General features: G+C 38.5%; 1 protein-coding gene across 2 annotated transcripts in view; it reads left to right on the forward strand.

Annotated features, from left to right (window-relative positions):
- The window catches only part of Sgcd (sarcoglycan delta), a 408,884-nt gene that overhangs the window by 9,096 nt on the left and 381,310 nt on the right, over window positions 1-18,478 (forward strand). For both annotated transcript variants that reach the window (XM_028777651.1, XM_028777653.1), the window contains exon 2: window positions 11,641-11,829. In XM_028777651.1, coding sequence (XP_028633484.1) covers window positions 11,641-11,829 — 189 coding nt within the window. The remainder of the gene's footprint in view (window positions 1-11,640; window positions 11,830-18,478) is intronic.

Below are 18,478 nucleotides of genomic sequence, written 5' to 3' on the forward strand. Positions count from 1 at the left end.
TACTAATAATCATATGCTGTAATGGTTAAATCAGTTCATCAAAACATTTAACGCCAGGTATGGTGATGTAAGACAAGGATTTCTATGAATTTGAATTCAGTCTGGGCTACAGTCAAAGACACCAAGAGATACCAAGAGAGCATGGCCCTCTAAGCCAACTAAGTAGGGCTCATAAGAGCTTACAAAAGCTGAAATGGTAATCACAGAGCCTGTGTGGGTCTATGCTAGGTCCTCTGCATATATGTAATGGTTGTTGGCTTGGTGGGTTTTTGGGAGGAAGACTTGGTGTTTTAGGGAGATGTCTGACACTGGGAGGTGAAGTTATCTCTAACTCTTTTGCCTGTTCTTGGAACCCCTCCTACTGCCTCATGTAACCTTGGTGTGAGGGTTTGTACCTGGTCTTACTGTATCTTGTGCTGTGTTTGATTGATATCCCTGGGAGGCATGCTCTTTTCTGGAGGAGAGGTCAGGGTTTGGGGAGAGGAGAAGAAGGGAGATTTGGAAGAGTAGAGAGAGAGAGGAAGCTACAGTTGGATGCATTGTATAAAAGAAAAATGAATAAAAATTTAAAAACTAAAACCGAGTAAATAAACAGTTTAGAAGGAATTATACTATATGAAAGTAATTTATTCATGTTTTATATAAAAAAAAAAGCTGGAAGTTTTCTCATGGTCCATTTCTGAGTATCAGAAAGTATGTATGCCATGCTTAAGGACATGGAAATGAAAAAGAAAGAGTTCATATAGGAAAATCTGAGGCCTGGAATTTCTGGGAAACTTACATTTTCTCTATTTCACAGACTTTTATTACCAAATACTCTGTGACCTTAAGTTCCTGCAACTCCTGAAACCTACTTTTCTCATCTGTTCAGGAAGGATGGGAACTTTATGTTGTCGACAAACCTTTCAGGCTGTGGGTCTCAAGTATCATTATATTATGCTGCAGCCTTGTCCCTGAGCCACAGCAAAGCTGTGGGAGCTTAGCTATGAGTGTCCTCATCTGGCTTTTGTCAGATGCTTCCGTGGGGATTTAGAAAGCACTGTCCCTGTGCAGAGATGGGTGCCTGGTGAGCTGAATGCATCCCCAGACAGTAGCCATGATAGATGGTCATAGCTTCCTTTGCTTATACAGACGACCGAATTAAGCCTTCAGTCAGAATTTTGATGACTTCTGTTCAAGACTGTCCTTAACACATTCATCTCTGATCCTCAACTTGCAACATTAAATAAAGTCTAATTTCTTTATAAAACCAAATCTCCATCAGTTCTTGGGAGTCTTTAAAATCTTTACTCAAATTCGGCATCCATGAGGCCACACTGTCCCGTGATCTTTCCTCCAAGGTTTCATCCCCTATCAGAAATAAAAATATATTTGTGTTTTTGTGTTGGATATCAGTCTTCTCCATTACTTCTTCTTACCTGCCATGAGACTAGGGAGGGAGCCTTTTTGTTTGTTCATTGATATAGTCTAAATGCCTAGAAAAGTGCGACAGAAGGACTGAAGAAAAACTTGGACTTGGCAAATGGTGGCAGTGCTTATGAACATGTAAATGCACACCAGACCTCTGCGGTGATTCTAAGTGCCTTGTTTTGTATTGAGAGAAAGTGGGGTCTTTGCTTCACTCTCCACATAATACAAAAAAAAGATGGGCTAAGTCGCAAACCTAAATAAATCCTGCATAGGAGTTCTTGAGAATATCCCTGCATCCTTTGGGTCCCTTATTTCTTTGATGATGAAATGGCTTTAAGACTTTTAACCTTCCAGTAATTGTCAGGAATAGACATATTTGTGTGTTTGATACTGATTAGTATGAGTGTACACATGTGCATCACAGACACCTTTCTGTCTAAAGCAACTTCAGTGGCACCTCACACTTCCGCTCTCTAGAATGGTTGAGCATTAATGTTCATAAAGATACTGAACCATCGTCTGGTTCATCAGAAGAAAGTATTTTATACTTACATGCAAATTATCTGCTCTTACTACTTAATATTTATATGGCAGAAATGCACTTGTTTGAATGTGTACACTCAGCTCCTAAATTCCAGAGCTGTTTCCAAGTACTTCTGCGACACCAGCACTTTGGAGTCTATGGTCACTTTAACATTTATGTAACTACTTGCTCTGTCCTCTGTCCCTGTATCTCCTGCCCTTGAGCCATCGATTCCTCACTCTTTTCCAACAAGAAATGGCTTTCTCATTTCCCTTGATCCTTTACCAGAACCTTTACCTGCTCTTGGACTCCTGAGCTCTCCCTGGCATCAGAGGGGTCTGTTAGCTGTACTTTCCCAATAGTCTCCTCATGGGGAGACTGCCCTGTCCCTCCCTTCTATACCTTTACAGGTCTAGAGCCGATCATGTCTCCCCAGAAGATATCAGTGGCCACTGGCTTGACTGCAAGCCTCTGTTCTCATTTGTGACAGCCACTTGCCTAGAGCCACACAGTCATGCCATCCTTGCATTTTGCTTCTGCAGTGGTGGCTTACAGCTGCAATCAGTATCATAGCTGAGGTCTGACTACAGCTTGTGTCAGCTCTTAGCATACCCTCTTAGCAGCATGAATCCATACTTGTTTTCAACTTCTCCCTGGCCTTGAATGATCTAGAAAACACCCTTCACACATGTCATCCAAACTTCCTCCCCAAGGTCTCCCTCTAAATCTGCTGGGTCTCTTTTCTTCACAGGTGGTTTCACTTATTTCACTTATGCTTCCAAATGCTTATTCACTTGTCCATTTCCTTCTCCGATCTCCGAATTACAGGGGGTAGGCCTTTCCCCGGAGGAGCCCTCCAACACAAGCAGAGCCACAGACATCATCCTCCTGCCTCTGCTTTACTTTTTTTCTTCATCATATTGATTGCAAAGGATATGGACATGAAGTTACGTGTTTATTTGCATATTAAATTTTCTGTTGCAGAGATGGAATTCCTGGCCTAAGGTAAAGCAGCAAAGATTTATTTGGGCTAAACATGTCAGAGATTTCTGTCATGACAGCAGGAGGGTGAACAAGGAGAGCAGTATGAAAAATGGGAAGTGGAGAGAATGCTGGCTCCCCTGTCTCCAGTGGCTAGGCCCACACTGAGGGTGAGGCTTCATCTCTTCTTTCAGAAAATTGCTTTCACAGATACACCCCAGCTGTCTTGTACCCATCTTCTAGGAGTTTTCAATCTGATTAAGTTGATGATCGGTATTAATGATCAGTATATTTCATTTTTTTCAGCAAATACTCAAGTTCTAAGAGAGTTACAGAGTCAGCCTGTTGCCTGGTGTGTGCATAGTGCATAAACTCTCAAGTCCTGGTTTAAGTAAATGCGGGAAGAAGAAAAAAATCATGCAAAATAGCCTCAGTTTTCATATCTAAGGAGTGTTTGTGTGTGTGTGTGTGTGTGTGTGTGTGTGTGTGTGTGTGTGTGTGTATTCCAAATCTCTGGAAGCTAAACTGTAGGATTCCTGACTTTAAAATCAATCCAAATATTCATTTAAAAAGAAAATGTTGTTATTAGGCTTTAAACAGTCATTGACTTTCCTGGATGAATTTTGGGAGGAAAACAAAAAGTTGATTATTGCATCAAATCTCAAAGTGACAAGTTTATTAAAATTTTCTAAAGTTGTGCCAGATACTAATAATCCAGGCCTAATGTTAATATGGCTGAATGAAAACAACCCTTCACAGCAAATAGTTTAAAATCAGAAAGCTCAAAATTATCATGGCTAATAGAAGGCTGTGCATGTGCCAAGATAATCCAGAACGGCTGGTTCACATGCCACAATCAGCTCTGAATACTCTAATGAGCCTGTACAGGAACTTCTGCCTGCTATTTATAAAATCTCATTAGGGTTGTGCAATTATGTAATTTGGGTTTACTTTTTCATATTACCAGAAATGTTGACATGAGTCCTCACCCAAACATTACATCCCACCGCTCTTGATTTGCATCATACTCATTTTTAAATCAAAAAATGCAGGGGCTTGTCATTCTGCAATTGATCCTAGCTCTGTCAAAGATGTGCGGTCCATGCACTGGCATCTATCCATTCTCTACAGACTGAGTGATTTCTCTTTTCTGGGCTCACTCAAGTCGTGGACATATAAGCATGGTGTTCAGCGACATGAGGATTGCTGTGATCCCTTTGGAAACTTTCTTCTTTCCTTTCAATACTGGTTTTCTGGGACAAGAGTGGGTTGATTGTCTCTCTTTTCCATGATGGGGATCCTTCATGCTTTCTTCCTGGCAGCTAAATCTAATTTTTAACTTTCAACCAATAGATTGTTTGCTGTTGGCCTCTCTCATTGACTTAGAAGGTTGATGAAAGTGCAGATGGGACCACTTTCATCCTTGTGAAGAGAAATGCATTCCAGAATCAACCTATGGTAATTGGTACTGGTACATAGGGTAGTTAAAAGTTTGTTTTGCTTTTAGCTTTTGTTTCTTTCTCTCTATTGAAAATACAGGTGTATCCTTGAAGGGAAAGTCTGTATTTTGCCTAAATTGTTTTCAATGCATAATATATAACTGAATGGATAACTATACTCATTTTATACCTAATATTTTTTATAAATCTTTCAAAATGCTATGGCTGTAGATGAGTAGTAAAGTGCTTGCCTCTCTTGCGTAATGCCCTAGGTTCAATTGCCAGTGTGTCCAAAAAATGGATTATAATATACATTATATTTTGAGCATATTCTCTCACATACATCTATACCCAGCCTTATGGAACAAGATACCATGATGTGTAATGGTCAGTAGAGTCAAACACCATCAATGAGTGAACTGCCAGCTAATGCCTTTTCTGTGAACCATCCCTGAGTAGTAGAGCTAACTAAGTGAGGCCTGTCACATTTTACATGACTATTAAAAAAAAGAAAAAAAAAAGAAAGACAATGAATGGGAATCTTGATTACATCAATATAACTTTAAAATTTATTTTGTATTTTAAAACATCATTTCCCAAAGCCTGATAATATTCTTATACTGTAAGTTATAAGGTAGATCTTATAAGTTTATTATGGCTAACTCTTACACTTAGGATGAAAGCATCTTATTCTTATTAAAATGAACTTTTTTAGAACTAAAACATTAACAGAAGACAGAAATTTGTGGCTTCTGGCTATAACAAACCATCATATGTCAGCCCACCAAGCATACCAGCTGTGTGGTTTTGCCTAAAACATTCTAGTGTTCCTCTATCTGGCAATGAAATGTGAGATGGTCAATAGAGGATTTCCCTAAGGAATTCCTTGATACCAACTCTATTTAGGAAGAAGTACCATCAGTTATATTACCAAGCTCCTGTCCTTAATCCCTATGTTTGTAGGGATACTTAGTCTTATTACAGAAGTGCAGAGATCACCATGAAGCTCTGTAGCTTCCTTAAGTAAAGGGACAATGGCAATGATGTCTAAGTGCTAAGATTGGCCCAGACTCTACTAGTCCTTATATTTTCTTTATCCATCCATTCATTGTTGAACAATACTTACGCTGATTCCACAGCTTGGCTCTGTGGATAGTTCCATAATAACTATGAATGTGCAGAGATCTCTGTAGTCAAAAGCCAAAGGCTGTACGTGTTTTTGTCCCCTGTACTTTGAAGTTTGCTTTGTTGGCTTACAGTTAGAGGGTATGTTCTGCCAAACATTGCTATGATTTTCATGTCTTCATTTATTGAAAAGATCTGCCATATCACACATCTGTGATGCTGTTAGAGATTAAGAGGGTTTTAAATACTAAGAAGAGGTGGGTTTATATTTAGAAATATGTATAATGTTAAAACATTCTATTAAGCAGCATAAAGAAAATTTTGAATGCTAGTGGAAATTAATACTGCCTTATGATTTTTTAAAATATCATACATACAATACAATGTGTTCTGGTTACATTCAACACATACTTCCCTCCTTACTCCTCCAAGATCTACTCTCACACACCACCTTCCAACTTCATTCTCCTCTTCTTAATAACACAATGAGCCCAGCATATGCTGCCCATTTATGTGTATATGTGGGGCTGAAGTGTGGTTGAGCTAAAAGTTACACCTTTAAGAAAACCGAGTCTTTGAATCAGTCAATGGTAGTGAACACCTTTGATCTCAGCACTTTGGAGGCAGCTGGATATCTATGAGTTCAAGATCAGCCTAGCCTAGTCTACATAGTGAGTTCTAAGATAGCCAAAGCTCTACAGAAAAACCCTGTCTTGAAAAACAAAAATCAACAAACCAAACAAAAATGTGACTATCTCCTCTAGCGAGAACTGCCAATACCTCTTCAGCTAGGGATAGGGGCTCATGAGTCCCTCCATTTCCATGCTGGAGTGTTGACTGTGCAGGTATTATAAAGTCTTGTGAAGACAGCTACAGTTACTGCGAGAACAATGGTACTATCATGTCTAGAAGACACTGTCTTTTGAAAGAACTTAATACTTTCCTCCTCTATGTAAGAAAATATACTAGGAAGCATATTTAACTGGGTATGTTTTGTTTCCCCAAACTATTCACATCTGTGCAGTTATTGGATGTGTGATTGCTATTGAAGACTGAGAAAAAGTTGTAAGTCATTATCATGCAACAAATATATTTAACCACTATCAAGATGTGGATACTGCTATATACTTTGCAAGTTTATGGGTTGATTTTGATCTCATATGCTGCTGTGGGGTTTAATTGACTTTCAAATAGACCAAAATGTCTCAATGGGCTCTCCAGGGCCTTGTCTTTAGCCACTGTTTTAACCCTAACTCAAGCCCATTTCTGCTTTAACTGTCTCAAGCCAGTCCTGTGGCTGCTTGTACATCAGAGTACTGTCTATGTCCCCAACCCACACTGCCTAGGATGGTTTTGAGTCCTATTTGTACATCTCTCTTATTATTCTTTGAGTCCCAGATCAGACATTGCATCTTGGTGAAGTTTTTTCATGGCCTGTCATTATAAAATGATTTTCTTAATCCTAAACTGGAGTTAGCAGATAAAGCTGGATTTTAATCTTCATAAAAGTAAACATGCTAGCCATTGAAGTGATCATGGGGTTCTCAATGGAGGAGTTAGAGTGAAGACTGAAGGAGCTGAAAGGATTTGTGGCCCCATGAGGAGAGCAACAATACCAACCAACCACAGCTCCCAGGGTCTAAACCACCAGCCTGGGAGCACTTATGGAGGGATCCAGGGCCTTAGCTGAATATATAAGAGTGGAGGGCCCTGCTGGGCACAGGTGGAAGATGAGATCTTTGACCTCATGAAGGCTGGACGCCCCAGGGGGTGGGAGTTTTGAGGGTGGGGAGGTGGGAGTGGGGGGGTAGATAGAGGTTACATCCACAAAGAAGAAGGAGGAGGTGTGAGGGGATTGGGGGTTCCTGGGTGGGTGGGGGATGGGGTAAGGGGACAACATATGAAATGTAAATAAAACATCCAATAAAAAAATTAAAAAAAAAAAAAAGTAAACATGAATGGACGACATCCAGTACTCATCTCTAAGGGGAAACAGAGCTTTGAATCGTAACATGATCTTAGGGGAAAGAAACAGAGATATAGAAAAATCAATAATCAGAAACAAAGAGAGTAAACTCTGAAGTCACAGTCTCATAAATGCAAAGCAAAACAAGACAAAAAAAAACATACATGAATACCCGGCAGAAAGGACACTTGGCAACCCACAAAACTTCAGAAGGTCCAAGGAAAATGAGCAATAAGAAAAATCCAATGCAGTTTGAAGACGGATGTCTCTAATAGACCATTTCAGTAGATGAAATTGTCACAGCTAACCAGTAATATGAAAAGCCTGCACATTAATGAGAATAGGAAAACAAATAGAAAACACCGAAGACTATGAAGATCGTGTGATTAAATTTACTGCTGCTCAGACTCTATCTCTTGGTTCTATTAACTCTATTGCTTGTTTCTGTTTTACCTGTTAAATAATAACCCCTAATAATAATAATAACCCAATAACAGTGGCTAGAGTGCTAGGTCTTTATTTTTATATAAAAAATTATATAAGAGATGTCTAGTGAGTAGTTAGGCCCCAGTAAAGCTGTTATAAAGTTAATTGTTGCTTTAACAATTAATTTGAGATGACAGTAAAAATAGCCACATTCCTTAAAAAATACATTTTAAAACTAAATAAAATTCTGGAAAATGGTGCTGGAAAGGAAAGTTTCATGGAAGGAGTGCCTCAAGTCACACAGTGCTGTGAAAATGGGGACAGGAAGGTGGTGACCCAGAGAGAAACAGTAGGGACAGCACAGGCCAGTGTCATATTTCTGTGTCCAGCCTTGCTTTATGTTTCAGAGCATGCTCCCTGGGGTTCATATGTCACATTTAGTTTGAGACTTTCTAAAAATACAAATTCATGAGACACCCTGGCATGCCTAAATTAGAATATCTTGGTGTGAAGCCAAATAATCTGTCTTTAACCCATCTCCCAGGGGAACTCTTAGGCTTCCTCATCCAGTAGGACCTTTATACTGTCTCTCCCCTGGACCGACAGGAACAGCTTTCCCTGTGGTGCTTCCACAGGCCCTGCTATGTGTGGAGTTCTTTAGGGATGGGGCTGTGGAAGGACTTTAGATTTGTGAGCGTAGAGGCTTAAATAAACAGATTAGATAATTACTTAAAACAAACAAAAAATCTTAAAACAAACTTAGGTTCAAAATATTAATATGTATTTAGAATAAGAAAGGAGATTAAATCATTAACTTTTAAAGAATAGTATTGTAATCGCTAGAATAATATTAAAATTCAACTGCCTTACATCAAGGAATCACACTGCTTTCAGTTATCTTTTTATTTGACATCTGTTTACCACTGTAATTTTGTGTACAGACAGTATGAAGATAGTTGTCTCCCATGAAAGCTTTGACAGAAAATTTTAATTATTGATGGTTATCATACATAAACTTACAATTCTACATAAGAAAACATCTGTTGTACATAACATATAAACACAAGTATTCTAATTAGTTCTATATTTTGCATATAAAACAAAAGGTAAGAGGAGTGTAATTATGTGTGGTGAACTGAGAGTAGAATATTTCTTTTTTGGCTAGGTAACCATGAAAACTGAACTATAGATTTACATTTTTACATATGTGGATGTGTCCTTTTCTTTCTAGTATACCTCTTCTTTATTCTCCATGTATTTATGGTGCTGCCCACTATGGGTCCCATTTATAGACAGTGTGTCCTCTTGGTTCAATATTGTCATGTTCCCATGTTTAGTGAGTGGGTCCCATGGATTGAAAGTAAAGTTCCCAAAACACATTCTACCAGCAGGAAAGCCATCAGTGATGTATCTGTATGGATACTGCAGGCCATGTAAATATATTCCACACCATCCCAGCTGCATAAACTCTTTGGTTCAGTTTCCTCTTAATTGAATCTCCAGGGTACCTGCAAGTCCTCCAAAGTCTCATTGTGAAGGGAAACTGGAGTAGAGAAAGACAGCATCTAATAAACTCCACTGAGAGCATCCTTTACACTCAGTTCATAGGAATATTTGCCTGTGTTCTCACATTCCTGGGACCCTCCTTCCAGGATGTTCAAAAGAAGCCTGTCCCAGTAAGGACTTGAAATTCAATTTCATTCATTGAACAATAATTATTTTTCTAACAAGGAACTAGAAGACATATTTGAGAATGTTTCCCGCCTATTTGTTTTTAGCAATTCAACATATTTAGATTGTTAATGAGAGAATATGATATCCTCAGTCCACATGGATCCCCTAACTGGTATGGGGTTATTGATATGAGTTATATTACAGTATCTTACATTTGCCTGGCAAAACCTTCTACTATAACTATTCCCAGGAATTTTCTCTCTGACTTCCCTGCTTGTAGTTCATTTTGTAAACTTGGAGAGTAAAGAGTTGGAAACATGGTGGGAATGCTAGACCCAGTGCCACTGAGAGATACCCTTTAAGCTGTGCAGCAAAGGGTCTGAATTCAAACCTTATGATTTCACAGGGCTTTGAAATCTCCATAAGTCAATAATAGTGTTTGACAAAAGTCACTGTTTCTTGGGACCCCAAGGGTTTTTTAGAGAAGTTTCAAGGAACTTTGCTTTCTTGATATTTAACATGATAGTTACAAGATTTTATCTGAAAATTGTTATACTATAAAAAGTCTTAACAAGGAAGCTATGTTTTCAGATGCTTTCCAATATTTAGAATGTGCTAGGCATCTTTCCCCAATAATCACCCTGAGCCCCAGGTATCACTAATTATAATTGTTGGGTGTCTTTTGGATTTTAGTAATTAGTTGAGGTTGAGTGATGGCATTACAGACCAATAGAATTCAGGCTTGTCTACCTATATGATAACGGAGGTAGGTAATGCTATTACTAGTTACTGGGTGCAGAATCTGTAATTGTTACTTAATTAAACAGATTGTAGGTGCCTTTAAAAATGACACCACTGATTTTGATGTATATACCTATTACAGAGAGTTGCTCTTCAATGTAACCATTGTATTATCAATTTTTAACTATGTATCTAAAAATTCTTGCTATCTCTATCTCTACCCTCTTGCATTTATTGAACACATCTTTCCAACAAATGATCATTTCATACCTAGATGAATAGTGGAACTCTTAGTTGTGGTGACTCACAGGGAAGCAGCTGAAGTAAGATAGTAGGCAATACGATGAGTTTCTCTACATTTGCCCCAGAGCATCCTACAGATCCGAACAGCAGGATCCATATGCCAAGATTCTTATGTGACTCATCTCCCTGCTGTGCCAGAAGTATTATGATCACGTACAGAGGTTAATTTCTATAACTCTCACTCAGATCTTTCAGAAAACTAGCAGCTAGAAATCAAAAGGCCTTACAGAGATGACTCCAGGACTCCAGGATCACTGTCTTATTTCATAGAATGATTGAATAGAAAATAAAGGTCTTGTCTCCTATAGGCTTTCAGGAGATATTTTTTCTCCTTTTGATTGATCTTCATGCATAAAAGGCCCATGTTGTGTCCATATCCTTTATCTGTAATATATAAAAGAGTTATTGGGAGCTGTGTGATAAAACCGAGATCATTTAATAGTGCAGAATTAGTCCTTGGCTGATGATTCCCAGAACAGTGGAAATCAACACACAGTAGACAAGGGTGTCGTCACTATTCTTGGTGAAGGTTCAGCTGTTAGCCGAAGTTGTGTCCACAAGACTATTCCTAACTCCATAGGGAGATGGCAAAATTGTTGCATTGGAGACATTTTGTTTTTAACTCTCAAAGTATATTGCCAGATTAGTTATTTTTATGCTACCCACATGCAGTGTCAAGGTTAATTTGTTTGCTCAGACTAATACCACCTTGAGTACTAGGACTTTGGGGGCCCTCTGAATAGCACGTTCAAAACACAGTTGGGAGTCTAAGGGTTCCTTTAGAAAACAGCTTCCAGGGCATGCTTTCCTTCAAAGATGTGCATGAGTGTCTTCACACTCATCAAGAAATAAGGTTGCATCAAATAAAGAGACTGAAGTGAGCACCCAGGAGAGCTGATTTTGTCCAGAGGAAACAGACTTAGAGTTGTCAGAAAGTGGGGATGTACAGCCAGCAGCCAGCCATAGCCCTTTATCAGTTGATCCTCCCTGCCTTTTCTCCCCTCTTTCAGAGGTTTTAATGTGAGTGGTTCTCTGTACCTGCTTCCTTTCAGATGCCTCAGGAACAGTACTCACACCACAGGAGCGCCATGCCCAGCTCTGAGGGGCCACACATATACAAAGTGGGGATTTACGGCTGGAGGAAAAGATGCCTGTATTTCTTTGTCCTGCTCCTCATGATTTTAATACTGGTGAACTTGGCCATGACCATCTGGATTCTCAAGGTCATGAACTTCACAATTGTAAGTAAAATGGTATAGATGTGTTAGCTCTCAATGGAGGAAAAGGAAGCATGGAGCAAGACAGCAAAGGAATGTGGAAAACTGCTGTCCTATGACCTGGCATTTGAGTTCAAGTTGAATTGGAGTACCAGCTTCTGTTTAATATCAGTTCTTCTGAGGCTGAGAATCCAAATGTAGAGTCGTATCTGTCACTTAAGGTATCTTATAGGCCTTCACTACATCATCACAATATTTCTGCATCCTATGGTCTTTAACTACCTTGAACAAGTAAATCAGAGAGAAATAAACGATAAAATGAAATTTGTTTTCAGGAAATTCAGTAGCAATCATGAATCATTTCACCAGGCAAGAGTTGAAATGCACAAGCACAGCTGAGCTTCAAGAATCATCTAAGAATGTTAGTAGTCAGGTGTAAACCTGGTTGTAAATTGTAAATTGTCAGTGAACTGCACTCTGGTTCACTAACAATCTTCAGTTTGGGGAGAGAAATCTTTTCTACTATTGCATGGATAAAGTGGAAATGAGAGGAACCCAGCTGTATCTCCTTGCTTTGTAAGTTTTTCAAGGATGTGCATTTTCACAAAACTCTTGCTTCTCGTGCTCAGAGAGTTATTTAGACTAGTCATTGACTTGTTGGAATTCAAGTGAAGAGGATACTGTTGCAAATATAATATGTGTGTAGTCTGAACTCTTTTTAATTTAGTGATTTAATTCTGTAGAATCAATATAATTAACTTACTAATGAGGAGGTCACAGATGCTAATCTGCAGCCCAGGGAATACATTTTCTCATTCTGATGTCAAAAGCTAATGGACAGGCAATAAAACAACTCCTTATTGATAAAGAAATAGAATCATAACAAAGTGAACAGTGAAGTTTTCCTGTGAAAAATCCCAAATGGGAACACAGATATTTGGGGTGTTTTTGTTCTTGGCTTGCTTAGGTTGTATCTATTGCTTGGTATGTTTCCCTCTGTCTCTCTAACCTGAAAGTAAAGCAATCTGATGCTTTCCCACTGCCTTTATGTATCTCATGTTATATTTACATCTCCAGAGTATGTATTTTCCAAACAAGCTGAGATTTTTATGCATAATTTCTCTGTGTGCCTTTGTCCATTACTCATGGTGGAGCCTACTGGTACCTGGGTTAAATGCGGTGTGTCTACAAACCAAGTTAGAGATATAGCTTCAGGCTAAAGAATGGATTATTCTTTAATATTCAAGATTAAAGTTCAGAAACATACAACCGAAAGTAGTCCTAATGTTTCATAACTCTATCTTGAAAATGTTTCAGTTACTTTGTAGAATATAAGATAGCTTTCTGTATTCCAATATCAACTTTGGGACAGAGCATTGGTCAGTTTCCATGTGGCTGCTTTGAGTGCCTGATCATCATTCTAGAGTGTTGGTACACATTATGATTTTGTAGATGGCACTCAATACATAAAATTTGAATACACAAGGTTCATAGAAATATTTCAGTAAAGAAGAGTACAATCAGATTTTATCTAGTGTTGGCAAGTGAGGATGGGACAAAATGGATGAAGTTTCTAGCAATTTCTGTGAGAGATGCTGTCTTCACCCCATGAAGTATTAAGTCTAGCTGACTCTGATGTTTATTAATATGACTATTCCATAGTGTTCTTAAATTTAACATTTAAAAATTATATAAACTGAAACAGCTTCTATACTACTATATTAAACATGGGAAAGCAAACAGTTATGCACAGCATAGAGAGCAACAGCTCAGACAATTAAAGGATAGACTTTACGAAACTTGACTAATGGTTGATATGTCAGGGTTGGGGAAAATGACAATTTGGAAGAATTTCTGTTTATGGCCAATGGAAGAATGAGATGGTCAGACTCTGAAAGCATGATTGACTTTGTGACTTCCCCAGTGGAACTTCACTGAGGACCTGAGCCTTTCCTCTGCTGATAGAGGTAAATGTCTCTATTCCCCTAATTTTTGTGATTTAAAAAAAAAATCTGTTCTGATGCTTAGCTCTAAAATGGGAGCGATTTAGGGACTGAAGTACAAAGTAAGAGCTCAAATATGAACATATTTGCCTAAAAATGAAAAAAACCTTCAATATTAAGCAGATATGACTTATAGAGTCAACTTCATCTGACAAGATTCAAAGAAGCAGATGCAAATATATACAGAACGTCATTTACAATAGGCGGATGTAAGCTAGGAGATCAGTATGACAGTAAGGTAATCATCGCTATGAAATCAACTATTTCCTGTATTTAACTAAATTGAGTGCTAGACTTCAGAGTCCTTAAAGCTTTACCATACCAAGTATTTATTGCAGTGAGAATAATGTCATTATTAGTCATAATTGGTGTTTTACAGTAGTAGTGCATTTGAGCAAATAGAACTCAAGTATTAGAAAATTGGTCTTGCCCTGCAAGTTAAAAGCATATTTCATCCATCAGTCACTGCATAAAACATAGTCCCTTAGAATTATAATTCTATGACACAAATAATAATTTAGTTACAATAAAGATCTTGGAAAACTGGAACGACGCACTAATCAATATTCTACTGGAGAGTATGAGTTGGGAGAGCAAAGAGAATCAATGAGGTGACAGAGCATCATTTTATTCAGTGCTTTTAAACATATTACCAATTGAAAAAAAGTGGTTGTTTTATGTGCTTGAATTGTTCAAAAATTGGGGGTTCAAGAAGGCTTGCATTATAATCAACTCCCCAGCATACAACAAGCTAAGAGGTTGATGTCATTGGGACCTAGAAATTTATACAATACTGCACACTATGGTTGTTTGCTTTGGTGTCAGAGTTGTGTTTTGTTCCATCCCTAAGGATGCAAAGCCTGTAGAAGGGCTGTTGCTATAACAACATGGATTTACAAATGAGCTTTTCTTATTTTGAAGTAAATCTCAAGGTAAATAAATTTGCTTTCCCCTACTTATGGCAAAATACCACAGTGCCCATGACTGGTTAAGAGACTGGCTACAATTCTCTGTTTCCTCTACATTGGAAAGCATATCATTTCCCAATATTAATACCCAGAAATTAGCCTGTCTTCATCGAGCACACTGTCCTGAATAAGAAAACTAACATTTCTAGTGTCTATTCTCTGCTAGATGCTGTTCATAACACTTAAAATTTTTTGGTAAATTTCAAAAAAATTTGTATAAATAAAACAGTTTTAATCCTTTGTAGTAAAAGAGAGCCCATGCTTAAGAGAAGCTAAGTGATTTGGTGAAAGAATGTAGTTAGTGAGTCCAAAAGGGGTGTTCAGCCTCAGTGTCCATCATCAGATGCTCAATGCTGACAACAGAATGTCCCAAGCAGCTCCACATAATAGGGTAGTTGTTGAGATCTCAGGCTCTGGAGACTTTCTAATTATAGTTCATGCTTCCACCAATGACCATGTGACCTTTCAGAAATTCCACACCATCTCTGCACTGCCATATCCCAGAGGTCACAGAAGGGCACACCTCACAGAATTGCTGTGATTATTATAGGAAGTACTGAAGGTGGGATTTAGGATAGAGCCTGACATAGACACATTTTATATACGTGTTTGATTTCATCATCATGGTCTTTTGCAAGCTCTACTTGTATTGTTACTATTGCCATTGGCAAATAGAACCTAACTTATTACCTATAACTAATTCATGTTAGATTTGTCTTAGATTTTTTTTTGTCTACTTAGCACAAGTTAAGGTCATGTCGAAAGAAGAAACATCAATTGAGAAAATGCCTCTACTGAATTGGCCCATAGACAAGCCTGTAAGGTGATTTTCTTGATCAATGACTGATATGGGAAGTCTGGCCCACCATGGATAGTGAGTGGTCCTGGATTGTATAATAAAGCAGAATGAATGAGCTACTGAGAGAAAACCAGTAAGCAGTGTTCCTCTGTTCCCATTTAATGAGTTCCTGCCATGACTTCTATCACTGATGGACTATGAAGTGAAAGTATAAGTTAAAATAAAACAAAACAAATAGATAAAACTACAAACAACAACAACAAGGCTGCCTTTCCTCAATTGCTTTTGATAATAGTATTTATCACAGCAATAGATAGCAAACTAGATCATAGACTATTATAAACTTCGAGAGGCAGAGAGAGAGAGAGAGAGAGAGAGAGAGAGAGAATAACTTGGGTTCAGATGACACACTAATGATTTGAACACAAAAAATTGACAGCTGATCTTGGTCTGTTATGGGTTTGAGGTACTAAGAAGCAGTTCAGAAAGCCCCAACCTGAACGTCAGGAATTGATGACTAGTTAGGACTTGATATGACCTTTCTTTTTGGAACTCAACATGGAGCTACATGGTTTTGCCCCTATGTCTTCCAAGGTACATATCTGCTTGGACTTTTCAATTCCATATTTTGTTTTTGTTTTTGTTTTTGTTTTTTTTTTTTGCCTTGGTATGTGAAGTGTCACACTATAGAAGACTTTTGCTTCAGCCAACACATTTATAAGCCAATTCCTAAGGTGATAGCTTTGAAGACCTTCCAAATAGTACAGTATTGATCACATATTCTACACTGTCACTGAGCACAGTGCTTATTAAGTAGCACAACTGAAAAGGTGCAGGAGTCATTGATAGACAGCATGATCTCTTGGCACAGCAAATGTAAAGCTAGATGAAAAAGAGACTGTGGAAGTCTCTTGGTCAGACATTCTCATTTACAGATGGTAGAATCAAGGTGGATCATGAAGCCTTCTGACCTGACTCCAGCCTTTTCTTTGCCCTAGGAACTTCTCAGCACAAAGATTATATTCTGTTCACCTTTTAGCATCACCCCAGTGGCTTATATGGAGACGGCTTTCAGGATGTGTTCAGTAATTATAAATTTCCTTCTTGTTGATACGTAGAAAGAGCACCAAAGCTAAAGACCTGGTCATGTGATATGATTTTAGTGTATGACTCCACTGAGTGGTTTTTCATTGACCATAAATACAGACTAGGGATCATAGGTTTTGGTGATCATGTAATGCATAAATATTTATTTAATAAAAATATGTATATAATTTACTTCATACTTTTCTGGTAATATTCATAAAAATACTAAGAGGTGTCCATGTGTAATAGACAAAAATGTGGACTCTTGAAGTACAGTCACTAGGTCAAGGTCACAAAGTCTGGTGAATGACGAAGCTAGGATGGGCTTGCAGGGTGTCTGACTCAGAGGACAGTCTTAATCAGTACACAATGCTGCCTGTTTTCCAAGGGCTATTTTTCATGAAGACAAATTGAATTTGTTCAGTGTGATGTCTCAAACATGATTTATTTACCCTAAAGTAAGATCAAGATCCACTGAGGGTCAGAGGAAGGCATTCTAATACTTGTAAATTGGACACATTGTAAAACAGGGAGCACCAGGGAGAATGGCCAGTGTCTTCCATAACTCAGGCCAGCGACATCTCATCTGTTTTGGGAAGGCTCACAGAACTGTGACCTAGTCAAACTAACTCAAGCAGAGGGGAATGAGGATACACATCAGAAGAGAAGAGAGGGGGATCTATCTCCTGGGCATGCAGGGTACCAATGAGAAGTTGGGCAAGCCTTCTGTCAGTGGGACCTTGGCTTCTTCAGATATGCCCCTTGCAGCTTCCTAAGCTAAAGCCATCAGACTTGCCTTGGGGACTAATGAAAGGCATGATTTCCTCCACTTTTCTTATGCTGCTGGTGAGTTCTGTGTCTGCCTACATTTTCTGTACATTTTCAATTTGCATCTACTTTGAAATCCTCCTATGAGAAGCTAAGTCTTCACATCTCCTTACCAGTCACTCATACATACATACATACATACATATATACATACATACATACGCATGTGTATGCATGTGTATGTGTAGTGTGTGTGTGTGTGTGTGTGTGTGTGTGTATACACTGTTTGGGTAAGCCTTGCATGTCCAAATGAGTTTGGCTTGCAGGCTCATAGAAACAGCTCCTGCCTTAGGTTCTGTGACATTGAAAACCTGCTTGTAGAGACGTGAGCACCAGGGAATAGACATCTTTGTCCTTATCAATATCATATATGAAAATCTCATCTTCTCTGGCTCTTCTATTCATGGGTGTGGTGCATGTGCATGAGAGATGCTGAGTTCTTTTTTCTCGTCCTTTCTCTGAAGTCTTCTCAGCTTGAACCCATACTCCCTCCTTTGTATTTGGCTGCACCTGGTATGGTATTGGACAGTAGAAGACCTACACCCTGCCTCTATTTATTTTCCAGACTGTCCTATTAGGAGGTGAGCTCAGAAGGCAGTCACTTGCCCTTCTCATGCTTGACCCATAGCTCTGAGCATGCATGTTGTTTAGCACATACAAGACAGAGTATACTTACAGGGAAAAATGAATAGAGCGACATTATGAATAGACTGTCACTTTAAATTGAAAGGTATAAAGAGGGCTTAATAGAGCTTTATATGGCTTTTAAAATGAAGTATTGGTTGGTATGTTGATGTAGACAGATCATAAATGAAATGAGTACTTAGATTTGATTGTGAAGAGGTATTTTTAATGTAGGTACTCCCTCCCTCGTACCAACTACCTGCTATATTTTAATTACACAAGGAAAGCAACAATGCAGTGTAAAATATATTTAAGGTGGGAGACTGCATTGTAGTTAATGGAGAGATCTGATAAGCAAATGGTAG

The sequence above is a fragment of the Grammomys surdaster genome, unplaced genomic scaffold, assembly GCF_004785775.1.
Source record: "Grammomys surdaster isolate TR1022 unplaced genomic scaffold, NIH_TR_1.0 313, whole genome shotgun sequence".
Lineage (NCBI taxonomy): Eukaryota > Metazoa > Chordata > Mammalia > Rodentia > Muridae > Grammomys > Grammomys surdaster.